This window comes from Hippocampus bargibanti, linkage group LG03 (assembly GCF_051943395.1).
Source record: "Hippocampus bargibanti isolate YZ-2025 linkage group LG03, ASM5194339v1, whole genome shotgun sequence".
Classification (NCBI taxonomy): domain Eukaryota; kingdom Metazoa; phylum Chordata; class Actinopteri; order Syngnathiformes; family Syngnathidae; genus Hippocampus; species Hippocampus bargibanti.
Genome location: NC_142736.1, coordinates 22,399,318 through 22,415,247, shown reverse-complemented (window position 1 = coordinate 22,415,247; position 15,930 = coordinate 22,399,318). Strand labels below are relative to the sequence as shown.

The following is a 15,930-nucleotide window of genomic DNA, read 5'->3' as shown; positions in this document are numbered from 1 at the left end:
GTTTACTGAATATAATAAATATGTAAAAGTTTTCCAATTACAGTATAATGCATTATAAGGTGCTATAGTAGAGGCTGGACTTACGCACAAATTCTTCTACAGGGGGAAATTGAGTCAGTGTTTGCGAGAAATGTGCCTCAATATTACCTCACATATAAGGTACACCTGTGTATAAGGCGCACCCGCGCATAAGGCGCACCTTTGTATAAGGCGCGGGGTCATGAAGAAAATAAAGGCTTTTGGTTGCACTTATAAACCGGAAAATCTGGTAACTATAAATGGATCGCTTGCTGTTTTCTCTCCATTACAGAATCTCTCCTTAGCTCAAGGTCTGTATAATAATAGAGGAGGCGATGGCTGAACCAATAGTTATACAGGATTTTTATTCATGCATCATTTCTTTCTTAAATTAGTATTTTTTATAACAGAATAGGATTCACTGATGTCTATTGATTTGAAGGAAAACAATAAACAGTGCATCATGCTGAAAAATAACACAGCAAAGAGTCATTATTTTAAAACAAATATAATCAACATTTACACATTGTCAAAGGCATATTCTCACATCCTTTGGACAAAATGTGCTGTTGGTATATTATGACAAAACCCATGAACAAGTTGTCAAGTGTATTATGACATTTGGTTTAGAGCTCTGTAACCTGACAATCTCATCGGCACAAAATGTGCAACATTTTTCACATACACTGGGTTTGATGCACTCAGGTACATTTATCTGGTATTAATTAATCATTTGGAATGAAAGTAAACACAGCTTTACATTTATCATTACATAAACAAGTACATTGATACCATACTATATACTGTATATGCATTACAATTTAAGTTATACACTGGGTAATGACGAAGAAATAACCCTGTAACTTTGAATGTCAAAAATGCATCCATTTCGCTTCATGTTAAACAGCTGGAACAGCACTGGATCTGTAGCATATTTTTTACATTTGTCATTTGCGGCAGTCGTTACATGACATAAGATTAGAGGCTTTGACCAACTGCGTGGGAAGTGCAAGATGATCATAATACCAATGCAGGAGTTGCTACCCTACCAGGTTTCCTCTTTGTTGACAACGGGATTCACAGAAGCGTTATCGCAAATTCCTTCATGCATCTTTTGTATCTTCATCCTGTTTCCGCTCAGTCATTCGGGCACACCGTGGGCACGTTGTTGAGTTGTCGTAGTAACAGTCTCTAAAGAGAGAAAATGGTTATCAATTTAATATATTGATAATGTTAAACAAATACAACGAGGGGACAATAATTTCAGCCTGTCCTGGTTGAAACAGGCACTTCAAGAATTTAACTGTGTCACCCCACAAAGGTCACAAATGTGCTGGAGCTGATCCCAAAGGACTTTGGGTGAGAGATGGGACACACACATACATCACAATTCTTGAAACTGTTTAAGACCTCATGGATCCACGTCAAGCTGTTGAATAATTTAATTTGTCTAGAGGCTTTGTTTTTACTCATTCCGTTTTTGTCTCTAACCATGGTTTGTTTTCTCAGTTTTTGGGCTCTTGTGTTCGTTTCGCTTTTGTTCGTTTTTAAAGTACTGGAGGTAGATGTTGGCGTGTTGAAGAGTATCCAAGGTGAGATCTTCATGTGGTTTGGTTTGTCTTGAACCTTTGTTACCAGCTATTTTCGTTTTTTTCCTTACCTTGTGCAAGCACCTTTTTCTTTGCATGATTCCTGGCAAGTTATTCAGCATACTTATTTGAAGTGTGTTGGCCTTTAAACAATTTTTCTTGTAAATAAATATTGAAGACAGCTAGAATAGGCCCTAGCATCCCCTGCGACCTTTGTGAGGATCGGAAAATATGAATAATATCTTTTGTTGGATCATCTTTCCCGAAATTTCCTTTGTAGGGTCCAACTCTGTCTGAAACCTTTCGGACGCCTGACACCCCCATTGTTTAGCGGGCACGAAGCCGCATCACTTATTTAAGTTGACAAGCGAATACGGCTCTCGTGGGTAAATAATTCCCTCAGTACAATTGCAGAACAAGCATTTGTTCAAAATGGTCAGACCATCGATGACAAACCTGTGGAAGACGGCTGAGCAGTCATGGCAAACGGAGGTGTGACTGTCAAAAGGAAAGAGGATGTCTCCCTCCTTACACAGCTCGCACACAAAGCCTTTGGCTTGGCAACGCTGCAATATTCACAAAAAGAAAATGTTACCTACTGCTTGCTTCAGAACTGCTTTTCATGTGTATTTGGTCTTGTTGTCATGGCAATCAATGACAATATACCCGCCAGTTACAATGTGCACATATACTCATCACCAGCACAATACTGTATTTCATTAAAACAAGTGCTTAAAGGACAACCAACATCACTTTTTGTTTCCGAACTGACATCAGAAAAACGTTTTATAGCATCTAAAATACTCAAAACACGCAGTATGATATTTTTAGTTAAATGCAAAACACCAATAAAAATGACTTAAAGTGTCCAAAATCTGCAAAAAATGAACCCGGAAGTGGCCAGTTTCAGAAGGTCCTGCCCCCTTGTTCGTGGCATCACCCTAAGACGTCTTGCATTGCTGGAGAATCAAAACAATGGCTTCAGATTTGGAGAATATGCTTTTTTTGTTACTCATCCAGTTATGAATATGATTCAAATAGTTCTGATGAGGAAAGCATACATGTTTGCAATCAATTAAATAATTTATTCCGTGCCATTTTGAGGCAATAGGGGGGGAAATGTAGCACTAAAAAAGAGGCAGAAAATGGCGCCAAAGCTCCGTGTAAGGAATTAATCAGCACGTTTCAACAGGCTGATTAAGGACGGTTGTCCTTCAAAGAATGTCACCAAAACAAAGCATGATTGACATTACAAAGGCAATATTTTTGATACAGCCCTTGTACTGGATGTTGTTCGATTATCCAGGTGTACCTAATATTGTTGTTCAATTGTGAACACTGTGAGACTAATAAAGGCATATCCAATCCAATCCAATCCAATCCAATTAAAGGCGAGGCAAAGACGGACAATAATTACAGCGAAAGGTGTTAACTGTATTTTGTGAGGTCTCACATCGCAGTCCAGTTTGATGTGCTTTGCGAAGGTAGTATGAACTTCTGTAAGGGAGCAACTGAGTCGCCCACTTGAGATGTCAATCAAATCCTGGAGTGAGTACATGTTATCGTTTTCCACAAAGTGCTGGCGGTCTTGAAGCTAGAACCAAAACACACACGCACGCACACACACACACACACACACACACACACACACACACACACACACACACACACACACACACACACACACACACACACACACACACACACACACACACACACACACACACACACACACACACACACACACACACACACACACACACACACACACACACACACACACACACACACACACACACACACACACACACACACACACAAAATCATCATTACCCCACTAGATGTTGCTGCTCTACAGGATGTGCAACTAAGAGATAACACTGACGCTGAATCATGCAGGTGCAAGTAAAATAGGACATGCTGACCTGGAGTAGAAGTCGAGCCTCCATGGCCTCCTTGCAGGTAATAAAATAAGGTTTCATCAGTAGAATATCTTGACGCAGTTTCTGTTTGTGGAAACATAAGATTAGTTATAGACCGTAGACGCAAAACATGTCTCAAAGTCACAAGCTCCCCCCCAAAAACTTAATGGGCCAGCAGTAGCTGACAAATTGATGAGATGAATTTTTATGAACCATTGAAAATGTCAATAAAACGAGCGACTGCATAAAATACTGTCTTGTGATGGGATACGAAGAGCCAAACGTGAATGAATACACATTAACTGAGATTTATTGAGTGCCAACTCACTCTGATCTCAACTAGTTCCTCGACAAAGTTAAAAAGCAGCGGGTTGATTTCTTTCAGCTTCAGCACGGGCCGTGAAATCATCAGGGCCAGGTAGCGGAGTGAGGACCGACAAACCTGTATGAAGAACAGATGAATGAACGATGAGTGTGAAAATACTGCACATCGCAACCCCAGTGGCCCCGCACACACAGTGCCAGTTTGAGAGACTGCTAACTCACATCATGTGATTGTCTCTTTATTTTTCTGCTGAAACTAAATGTGCTTCTCAAAAATGACAAATACATATCATGAGGCTGTATAATTCATTTAAAATTATAAATCCCAAACAAAACTGGCTGCCGCACTGTTGGTGACTCAAAAAGAAAGCTCTGAATGTTTAATCAACTCTCGATGATTCCTTCATTATGACTATTTTGGTGTTTTATCTTCAGTGCTGACCTGGCATGAAACTCGCACTTTGCTTTTTGGGGTGTCCCAAAAATATTTGAGGGTACCTTGCGTGGTTCAAACTCCCAGTTGTGGATGACTCGTGCCGGGATGATGGCCGTGTCATTCCAGTGACATGCACTGCAGAAATACTGGCCAGTGTAGTCGCATTGTCTGGCTTCACTTGGTACGCCCCCTATCAGATAAACAATACAAATGTGGGTCTTTCAACATCTAAACAGCCATTCATTAATCCATTTACCAATTCACTTTATCCTTACAACGGTCGCGAGAGTTATAGCTGTCTGTGTGTTTTTTTCATTTTAGTGTATTGGTGGAATTAGTTTTTTTTGCACATCAAATATTTGAAACAAAAATGTCAAAATGATTTCCCATTGGGATTCTGAATCAAATAGTGCATGACACAGAACAGAGGCTACTCATGAATATGTTCACTAGCTCATTCACTGCCAGACGTGCAAAACTGTGTCCAATACCAAAAGGTATTTGAACACCTACAACACACTGTCTGTAAGAAAATAATCTGTTTTAAATTAGATATCATCTGTTTTAAAGAATCTGTTTACTTAATACAACTAAACTTAATACAACTAAAAATTTGTTCTGGTCTGATCAGGTTTTGGCTGTGTTTTTCTTCAGCATGACCCAAGATTTTTATCGAGGTCTAAAAGTTCCTAACGACAATCGATTTTCTGTAGATAAAATGAAGGCATCCGCGAGGAAAATCATTTGTGTACCGCAATGACAATCCAACATACACTGGAGAAAAAAATACAGCAGTTGTTTGCAGTTGGAAATGATGTGGTCCTTCTGTTTATTGCTCACACTTTTGTTGAGTTATATAACATTAGTACTCACTTAGTGAAATTGGTGAACGGCATTCTGCACAACGATAGTCTTGGCGGTCCAGTCCGATCTCGGGACAGATGCTGAGCTCATACTCAGACTGATGACTGACCTTTGACCTCACACAGGGCTTGGTGATTAGGTTCATACACTTACTATGGCAGCGGTAATAGCAACCTGAAGAAGACAATGATTTATATGAAATAACAATTCATGCACATAGCTGTGCGGGTAAACACATGCGGGTAAAGAGCAATTGAAAAGAAAACCATGAAAACTAATTTAAAAAAATGAAGAGGAAAAAAGTTTGATTAAGAAGAAAATAAACATACACAAAGAACCAGTCACATTTTTGGGCAAAACTACTCGCGGTATACCTGGTGCCTGGTGGCGACCCCTGTGAGAGAATCTTATTAGGTATACCTAATAAAGTGGCATCACCTGTGCAGGTGTACCATGTCTGGATGAGGCCCCAGATGATGGTACTGCATTTGTCGCATGTGTGTTTGACACTCTTGCTCTTTTCCTTGGAGAAACGGTGCTCAAGAGCCATTCTTAGATTCGGCTCGTCCTCGTCGGGATCCTGTTGGAGGCACATCGTCGAGAAAGGATATTTGATATGGTAATTAAAAAGACACACACAATAAAATACGGTACGTTATGTACATCACGGCTTGGTTATTAATTCAGAGAATGTGTGAGGCAGACACACAAAATCAAATTAAACTGGAGAGAAAAAAAACATACCAATGTTTTTGTGTTATGAAATATAAGAAACCTTGGTCGATTTTCCTCTCATGAAACAAGTTTGATTCTTCTTTTTTTCACAGACTTCACAAACTAAGAAAAAATTAGCATTGTCCTCAGAGTGGCAAAGCCAGGGGAGTTTAAACAGTCAGACTTTGTGGCTCGATTAAATGATTGTTTTGCAGTGTCAAAGGCAGTCCTGCTTTATTTTTTCAATACAGGATGGAGGGATTTAATGTTGTTTTGTGTAACTCTGGATTTTTTTGTTTTGTGTGCAAAAAAAAACAACAAAACACAAAAATTCACACATACAAAAAACCCATGACAACTCATTATTGACATAATCATATTTTGAATATGTTGCAATAAAAGTGAAATATATCGATAAAGATGTGTATTTTTTCAGCTCATATGAATTTAATTTATACCATTCAAGACAGATGTATAACATTAACAAAGTATTTGTTTGACATGAAGCAGAGACATCAGTTTTAACAACTTGCGTGATGTCGAAGTTTGGCATTGAAAGAACCGACCTTCAGTTCCTGCAGTTTGAGTCGAAGATGGATCAGTTTAACCACTGTGTCCTTTTGTCTTTCTGAGTGCTCCGGCAGCTCCAAAATCAGCTTCTTACACTCCTCAATGGCTACTGTCAGTTGCTCAATGTCGGAGGCCACAAAGGAACCCTGCAGGCAAAGAAAAGAGTGAAAACTAGGAGCATTGTAATGAAGGAAAGGCAAGGCACCTTTATTTATACATTGCATTTCACACACAAGGTCAATTTCCTTCACATAAAAGTACAATTGAAATAGTTTACGTAAAAGCAAGATTTTACACCATTTAAAAAAGTTGAAACAAAAAAGCCGTTTACTAAAATTCATCAACGGAATGAGCACAGGAAGGTATGTTAATAGTAAGCCTGAAACAACACACGGATCAAAACTTGTGTCACCTGTGAAAATGCGACACATCCCGTCTAACTCCCACAAAAGAAAAGGAAAAAAAAGAAGCTTCATTGAGGATACATTCCGGGTAGCAATGCTAGTTCAACTATGTGCAGCGAATGGATCAGTGGAGAGGCGGAAACATGGCAAGTACTGCTAACAACTGTGAAATTGACAGCCCCCTTTGTGCTCATCGAGATCAACAGTGGGGGGAACTTTTCGGTGACTACGGGGTCAAAATCCAAGAAAGACAATTTAATCTTGTCCTCCGAGAATCATTACAGTCCTTGTGACTGAGCAATCAATCAAGTCCATTTGAATAACATACATTAGTCAGAAAAAGACCACTGCTTACATACCACAGGTCTTGAGAAGTGGTCTTCAGCTAAACCAAGATCCATTGTCCCGTCTGAACTTTGGATTCTGGTGCCAGAAAACAGCTCCTGTTTGGCTTCTGCAAAAGAACCCCAAAGGAAATGCTACTTTCACATGCATGATTTGTCACTGAAGCAAATGCTCATGCACTCGCTCACCTCCACCACAAAGAAGCAGAAGAATGTGTGACTGTGACCAAATCTACCACAGAGTCTTTAAAACCTCAGCTCGTTATATTGATCGAACTTTGATCTTTCATCTCTCTGCACCGTTCAGACCACCGGTTAGTTAAACAATGTTATGAATCCGTGATCATTGTAATTATTGTTCAATGTTTTCTTCATCAAACGATCATCAAATCAGGGATGAGAATGACAAATGAGAAAAGTCTGCTGAAATTTTGCTGACAAAAAGCTGGCGAGTGGGGGTGCATACGCACGTTTCCTGTTAATAATATATCTCATCTCATCTCATTTTCCGTACCGCTTATTCCTCATTAGGGTCGCGGGGGTTGCTGGAGCCTATCTCAGCTGTCTTCGGGCACGAGGCGGGGGACACCCTGAATTGGTTGCCAGCCAATCGCAGGGCACACAAAGACATACAACAGTCACTCTCACACTCACACCCAGGGACAATTTGGAGTGGTCAATCTGCCTGCCATGCATGTTTTTGGAGTGTTAATAATAATAATAATAATAAATAATAATATATATATATATATATATATATATATATATATATATATATATATATATATATATATATATATATATATATATATATCTGTGTCTTTGTGCTGTCATATTGTCTCTATGCTGTCATATTATTTGTTATTTAGTTTTTTTTTTTGTTATTTTGACTTCAAGACGGCGCCGCGAGAGTGGCTGCCTTTCCAGCAGCTCATGTATTTTGTTTTTCTACTTTCATTCCTTTCATCACTTTGCTGCTGTGAAATGTAAATTTCTCCACTGTGAGACTAATAAAGGCATATCCAATCCAATCCAATATATATATATATATATATATATATATATATATATATATATATATATATATATATATATATATATATATATATATATATAAATCCTCGTCTAGCTCGGGTCCTCTACCAGAGGCCAGGAAGCTTGAGGGTTCTGAGCAGTATCCGTGCTGTTCCCAGCACTGCGCTTTTCTGGACCGAGATATCCGATGTTGTTCCCGGGATCTGTTGCAACCACTCGTCGAGTTTGGTGGTCACTGCCTCGAGTGCTCCGACCACCACAGGCACGACTGTCACCTTTACCTTCCAGGCAATCTCCAGCTCCTCTCCGAGCCCTTGGTATTTCCCGATTTTCTCATGTTCCTTCTTTCTGATGTTTCAGTCACTCGGGACCGCTACATCCACGACAACGGCTTTCCTTTGCCCTTTATCTATGACCACGATATCTGGTTGGTTGGCCATTACCATCTTGTCCGTCTGTATCTGGAAGTCCCACAGGATCACAGGTTCTTTTGACTTCAAGACGGCGCCGCGAGAGTGGCTGCCTTTCCAGCAGCTCCTATGTTTTGCTTTTCTACTTTCATTTCTTTCATAACTTTGCTGCTGTGAAATGTAAATTTCTCCAATGCGAGACTAATAAAGGCAAATCCAATCCAATCCAATCTTTGCTCGGTCATTCTCTGCTACCTTGGGAGGTGTTGCCCATTTTGACCTTGGGGTTTTCAGTCCATACTCCGCACAGATGTTTCGGTAGACTATGCCAGCCACCTGGTTATGGCGCTCCATGTAGGCTTTCCCTGCCAGCATCTTACACCCTGCAGTTATGTGTTGGATTGTCTCAGGTGCCTCTTTGCACAACCTACACCTTGGGTCTTGCCTGGTGTGGTATATCCCTGCCTCTATGGCTCTGGTGTTCAGGGCCTGCTCTTGAGCAGCCAGGATGAGTGCCTCTGTGCTGTCCTTTAGGCCAGCCCTCTCTAGCTACTGATAGGACTTCTTGAGATCAGCCACTTCTGTTATGGTTCGGTGGTACATCCCGTGTAGGGGCTTTTCCTCCCATGATTGTCCCTCTTCCAGCACCTCATCCTATGTTCCCCATTGTCTGAGACATTCTCTGAGTACATCATCCGTTGGAGCCTTCTCTTTGATGTATTCATGGAGCTTGGATGTTTCATCCTGGACAGTGGCTCTCACACTCACTAGTCCCCGGCCTCCTTCCTTACGGCTTGTGTACAGTCTCAGGGTGCTGGACTCGGGATGGAACCCTCCATGCATGGTGAGGAGTTTTCAGGTCTTAACATCCGTGGTCTGAATCTCTTCCTTTGGCCACCTTATTATTCCTGCAGGGTATCTGATCACTGGCAGGGCATAGCTGTTTATTGCCCGGGTCTTGTTCTTGCCATTGAGCTGGCTTCTGAGGACTTGCCTCGCCCGCTAGAGGTATTTGGTGGTAGCTGCTTTCCTTGTTGCTCGTTCGAGGTTGCCATTGGCCTGCGGTATACCAAGGTACTTGTAGCTGTTTTCAATGTCTGCTATTGTTCCATCAGGGAGTGAGACCCCTACAGTGTGGGGTCTCATTAATATGAATGGTTTTCTGTTCCTCATGAAAAATCCAGCCAAACTATCGGAATAAAAGTCAACTTGCCGTGTCTTGCAGTGTCTGAAATAATGTCGTACGTCGGGCGTACAACTTACACAAGGTCTACGCCCGGGTGGTTGGATTGGATTGGATTTGGATTTGCCTTTATTAGTCTCACAGTGGAGAAATTTACATTTCACAGCAGCAAAGTGATGAAAGGAATGAAAGTAGAAAAACAAAATACATGAGCTGCTGGAAAGGCAGACACTCTCGCGGCGCCATCTTGAAGACAACTTGTTGACAACTCAAAAAAAAATATATATATATATATATATATATATATAGTTCTCAAATCAAATGTTTGCTTTATTCCGATTTCGAAATCTTCGTTCGGTTTGGGAATTTCGGTTCGTTTGGTAATTTGCATACTCTGCAGCCAATCAGAAGCCTGCATTCGTGCTTCCGGACTTTCATAGCCCCAGAAGAAAGATTCAATAGAAGTAAACAAAATTTAGGATGCTACAAAACGTAAATGTACATTAAAAGCATCGTGGAAAGAGGAGTTCACGTGGCTTGTATCAGGCGACGCAACACAAACATTGCATTGTGCAAAATGCCGAACAGTGTATGGACAAACGACAACTGGAGCAAAATCATCAGCAAGGGATATTTATGATAATTTAAGCAAGGGAGCATTTGTGGTAGGTACATTTTAAAATGCTGTTCTTTTATATATCAATCCTTAATATTTTGCAACAATGTTTTTTTTGCGATTAGTCGTCTTATTATTGTGAAAAATGGGCCAGGCAACTTTTCAGAGTTGTCTGCCCTGGTGTCTGCTAACGCTTTGTCATGGGTTTCAGAAACTTTGTGTACATACGCAAGGTTACTGCTAGCTGGCCTGCACACTGCTCATTAGCTTGCACGCTTGCTTTCTGCAGCCTCTCACAGTAGTATATTGATGCTAACGTTAGCATGGGGCTTGTCATAGTGCCACTGACTTTCGACTGATTCACCGATGGTATTATTTCATTGCAAATTATAATCTATCAAATTAGAACCTGTTCTCTCCACAAAGGCAAATAAATTTTATCGTTTTTTTTACTTGTCCGCTTATTCAAAAGAGGGTGTTTACCTGTTTCGACATCAACGGCACCGAAGTCAAGATCACCCAATCAAAATGGCGCTTTCCGCCAACCGGCGTCAGTATCATTCAATCAAAATGGCGCTTTATGCCAACATACGCCGAAAAAGGAAATGAACAGTGGAAAAGCGAAAAAACATATTTAGTTTTATCTGGTCATTTTGCTCTGAAAAAGACGGAAATCTGCCGATCGCTGGAAAATTCTCATCTCTGAAATCAAAAGTGGGTTATACCCTTTTTTAATCAACACTCACAACATGATTTTTTTGGGGCGAAAGCAAAACCATACTGGACTATAATACTGTAATTAACAGCTGCATTGACTTCCAAACAAAACAACAACATTAAAACACTGTAGCAGTTTTCTATCCTGTGGTCAAATCGCCAGCTGCATGAAATCGTGTCAGCGGTTTCATCTGTTTCCTGTATATGAACTTCCCCTTCCGTTTGAAGAACTCATATCCAGGGGTTCCAGCAGAATATTTACTGTACAGAGAAATGTTGGTTGGATATTTAAGGAAATGCCCTTAATTACTTAAGATAAATTCAACAATATTTTAACCCCCTACCCCTCTCACAATCTTTATTCCAAAATCTAATCACACTGCAAAAATTATTTCCACATCTATGCCTTTGGGATAAATCAAAAGCACAAGATGAACTGTAACTAACGAATGAATTAAGATTACTACAATTTACTGGTTCTTGGCGAAATCACCAGCTTCTTAAGAAAAAATTCCACTTTCTTAATTCAATTTTAGCTTTAGATGTTATAAATGGGTGCAGATCGTTGATTCTTCATTTTTTGGGGGGAAACCTACAAGGAAGTACGTCTGTGTAAGGTCTCAGTCGTACAGGAGTGGTCCATCGATGAGAAGGTTTCTTCAGCCGTCATCTGCACAAAAGTGACGTCCGAAACCTTCACTTTTGTACAGATGACGGCTGAAGAAACCTTCTCATCTACAAGGAAGTATAAAAAATTTAAGCCAAAACAAATGTTGCCATTTTTTGCTCAGTCTTATCCAGTCGACTCAAACCCCCCTGTACTTATACATTTCAAAATGATTTTTAATACAGTGTCCCGTATGGGCGTGGAAATACGGCAATGTGAAATACAGATGAGTGAAACAGCAGAATGGGTGCTGTGAACCATGTACCTTTGACAACAAAAGTCTGTCTGGAACTGTGACCTTTATATAAAGTCATCATACACACATGCAAGGAGTGTGATAAACATTACCCTGCTGTGGAGGCAACCTGCCCATTTGGGGACCATCTTCTTCATCCCCGCGATCGAAGGGATTGAGGCGAGTTTGGCGGAATTGTGACAGTCTCTCGTCGTATTCCATTTCATCAGCAACATCTAAGAAAGAACAGAAAATAATAGATATTACTTTGTCATATTACATGTCCCTTTTTGATTCCAACAAAGCCTCTGAGTTCCAGATGCATTTGAGTGATAAAGATGATGAGCTTATCGTCAATGGCCACTTGATGAGATTTATCAGTAAGATTTAGTCAATTTTGCTCCACAATCACCCTGTGATTGGTCATTAATCATGTCTTCAAGCAAATACCCTACAATGTAGTACACTACTTGGGTGTAACCAGCAGCCATGCATATAAATTACTGCACTGTAAAAACGTTCTCTTCTTCTATTGAGAGTGGTGGTATGCGCAATGTACGGCAAACTCACAAAGTACTGTATCACTTCACAATCATGCTGCAGTCCAGAGATGCATTATGCTCGTCTTCAATTGTGCAGGCTCATCAGAATCAGAGTCATCTTTATTGCCAAGTATGTAGAACACACAAGGAATTTGTTTCCGGTCGAACACGCTGCACTAGTATCATCATCAAAAAATTGCTAAGAGGCACTATACAGTTCAATTTGGGCTACTGTTCAAAGAGTTAATGGCTTGGGGGAAGAAGAAGAAGCTCATAAACTCACACATCTGTGTTTTTTTGTTCCAAAGTGTCACGAGATCCAAATCCAATTGAGTACCTTCGGAATGTGCACTGCTGCATCATTGCAAGTAATGGTCCTGTTGCCCCCATTTGCAACGTGTGTTTAAATATTGGAATTGGGTTCCACTGTGATTCAACACATACACAGTTCCAAATTACGATTATATTAAACATGTAATTAATTCTTCTCTGAGAGTATATATTTCAAAACCGTGCATCTTTTTAAACCTTATATTTTGAGACAGCTCTTAACAGTGCAGTTCCTCTAATAAAACAATACAGGAAATGCAATAATTAAGCAACCTTCGGGACTAACACTGGATGCAGTAATTCATCAACCAAAACATTCGTCATCAAACATTATTGTTCCAGTTGGAAAAGCGTTTCGACTCACTTAGTTTTCATTTGAGCCAATGAAGATAATCACATCCTCAGAAATGAGCCATCAACATGCATTGAATGTCAACAAGCTAAAGCTACATCGCTAACAGTCATGGTTTCATGATGGGTTGTTAGCCGCTGAAGCGGCACGCAATCATTTAACATAACAGTTAAGCTTTTTCTCAGCTTACTTGTCATTGAGTCGACACCTTGTGCTTAATGCTGGCGAGTGTAGTGGTTCCTAAGTTGTTCTTCTCCCTCGCTTCCGTCTGCCATCAACAATAAAGCGAATAAATGGTTCAAAAACAAAGTAACGAAGAGCTACAGTTCCGGCTGCTTTTTTCAATCTATTTTAATATATTGTACACTATTGTCTAAAAATATGAGTAGAATGCAACAAAGCCGATTTTTAAACAACATTGTACCAGTAATTCTTATTGTCAACAGATTTAATGTCTCTATTTTCCATGCTTGCAGCTAAATGGAACCCCTGAAGTTTTATTTTGAAAGTATTATTCCACAGCACCGTCTCAGCACGAACTGAATTGGCCAATGCCCACCCGTTTTCGTTGTACAGGTCGTTGGGACATTTTTTTAAACTGGAAGAAGAAATTGAAAGCAGTTCTGGTGGACATTGCCACAAATTTTATATATATATATATATAATTTGTATATACTGCACTGTGAAAAACAGAGTACTTACTGTGACCCAATAGACCAGGGGTGTCAAAGTCATTTTTTGCCGCGGGCCACATTGTAGTTATGGTTTCCTCTCGAGGGCCGTTATGAATTTGGGGAACCCATTAGAATGTTTAAATCCCTTTAAATATTACATATAGAGCGCACAGCAAATTAATGAATAACTCGTTTTCAAATCTGAAGTCAATAATAATGACTTTCATTGTGGTTGACATCCAAAAATATGAAATTTTGGCTCAGATTTTAGCAATCATCATGGAATTTCACAAGTTTGATTTGCTTTCGCGGGCCGAAAAAAATGATGTGGCGGGCCGGATTTGGCCCGCGGGCCTTGACCTTGCGCTAAACCTTCAGGCTGAGTTGTACTACCCATTTAGGATATTATCTATGCATCCATTATATAGCCCAGGGGTGTCAAAGTCATTTTTTTGCCGCGGGCCACATTGTAGTTATGGTTTCCTCGCAAGGGCCGAATGTTTAATCCCCTCCACATATTACATATAGAGCGCACAAAAAATAATGAATAACTAGTTTTCAAACCTGAAGTCAAGAATAATGACGGTTATTGTGGTTTACATCCAAAAATATGACATTTTGGTTAAGATTTTAGCAAGCATCATGATTTGATTTGGTTTCGCGGGCCAAAAAAAATGATGTAGCGGGCCGGATTTGGCCCCCGGGCCTTGACTTTGACACTTGTGATATAGCCTGTTCAGTGGAGCTCCCAACTGATTCCCGGTCCGGCTTTCCTGGGTGGAGTTTCCATGTTCTCCCGTGCCTGTGTGCATTTTCTCAGGGTACTACGGGTACTTCTCCGGGTACTCTGCATTCCAAAAACGTGCATGGCAGGTTAATAGAAAACTCGAACTTGGTGTGATTATGAGCATGAATGGTTGTTCATTTATGTGTGCCCTACAATTGGCTGATAACCACTTCCAGGTGTACCCCAACGACTGCCCGAAGACAGCTTCGAGACGTTCAGTACACTCTGCAACCCTCTTTGGGGCGGGTGGGGCTTTAGTGTTTATGATCATCCAATTACTATACCTTGGTTGTTTTGTTCTTTTGGAAATTTTGTGTTTGAGCACATCACGCCTTCATGCAATTGGGTCATCAACCGTCAATCAGTAAGTGTTTCAAGCCAGGTGATGACTAAATAGATTTGCTATATCAATGACAGTAAAATAATTTCTTATTTTGAATGTATAAAATTAAATCCTAAAGATAAATCGTTATTTGAGCAAAAGTTGAATTCATCCTTTTTTCCCACAGAAAAAAAAACCCTCCGACCTGCACTGGAAATTCCCTTCCTTTCCTTGCAGCCGTTCACAAGCAGCACAGCAACACGATCATGGGTTCGGTTGAAATCATTTCACTTCGCTACACTTGTGTTATACATCAATAGTGTCGCAATCTGATGAAAGGGGAGACATTGTTAACATTGAGGAAAATACAACGTGTTGAAATTTGCACAAGAGATGTGTTTGAACATGTCTGAGAATGATTATATTGAAGCACAATTTTACCAAAGATACCCAAAGGGGAGGACAGGGCATGATACGGGACTCAATTTTGCAGACTGCAACACAGGCTGCAATTGAGGACTCTTCAGAGCTGTATTACAAAGTCATTGCTTTGAAAATAGGAAAATCCAACACAAAGAGCACATGACAGGAGTGCAAGTGCTTTGTGAAAGAGTGATTGTGTGTTGAATTGAAAGAAGCGACTTAGTTTAAAAGGGTGGTTGTGGTTAGAACAAAATCAAGCCTTTCTTGGCATGCTGGGAGCAACAGGAATCATACAAGAGTCTGTTGATGCAGACTTGAATGTGTGATTACCTGCTGCCCTTAGATTTTGGTATGAGGCAGTGAGCCCATTTCCAATTATTATTTGTGATGCAAATATGCGTTGTACAACTGCAAAAATATTGTTCAAAGTGAAATCGCAAAAGATGGCAAGG

At 40.2% G+C, this 15,930-nt stretch overlaps 1 protein-coding gene across 2 annotated transcripts; it reads right to left on the bottom strand.

Moving 5' to 3' along the window:
- Window positions 1-354: 354 nt before the first annotated feature.
- Window positions 355-13,617, bottom strand: def8 (differentially expressed in FDCP 8 homolog). Of its 2 annotated transcripts, none has more exons than XM_088992606.1 (12): window positions 13,285-13,447; window positions 12,162-12,284; window positions 7,201-7,295; window positions 6,434-6,583; window positions 5,592-5,733; window positions 5,163-5,327; window positions 4,352-4,479; window positions 3,858-3,971; window positions 3,533-3,613; window positions 3,061-3,201; window positions 2,064-2,173; window positions 355-1,209 (listed from the first exon to the last, which is right to left on the bottom strand). In XM_088992606.1, exons 2-12 carry the CDS (start codon window positions 12,268-12,270, stop codon window positions 1,122-1,124), a joined length of 1,323 nt encoding a protein of 440 aa, XP_088848732.1. In that variant the 5' UTR covers window positions 12,271-12,284; window positions 13,285-13,447; the 3' UTR covers window positions 355-1,121. The 2 variants fall into 2 exon arrangements, with proteins under 2 accessions (XP_088848732.1, XP_088848731.1); XM_088992605.1 differs by lacking the exon at window positions 13,285-13,447 and adding an exon at window positions 13,463-13,617 and having other exon boundaries at window positions 356-1,209.
- Window positions 13,618-15,930: the final 2,313 nt, after the last annotated feature.

Excerpts from the sequence above, each read along its gene's own strand:
- def8 (XM_088992605.1), bottom strand. Across the intron at positions 5,328-5,591 it reads GACATGGTACACCTGCACAG|GTTGCTATTACCGCTGCCAT; the intron begins GTGATGCCACTT and ends TGTCTTCTTCAG. Across the intron at positions 3,614-3,857 it reads AGGAACTAGTTGAGATCAGA|AAACTGCGTCAAGATATTCT; the intron begins GTGAGTTGGCAC and ends TTCCACAAACAG.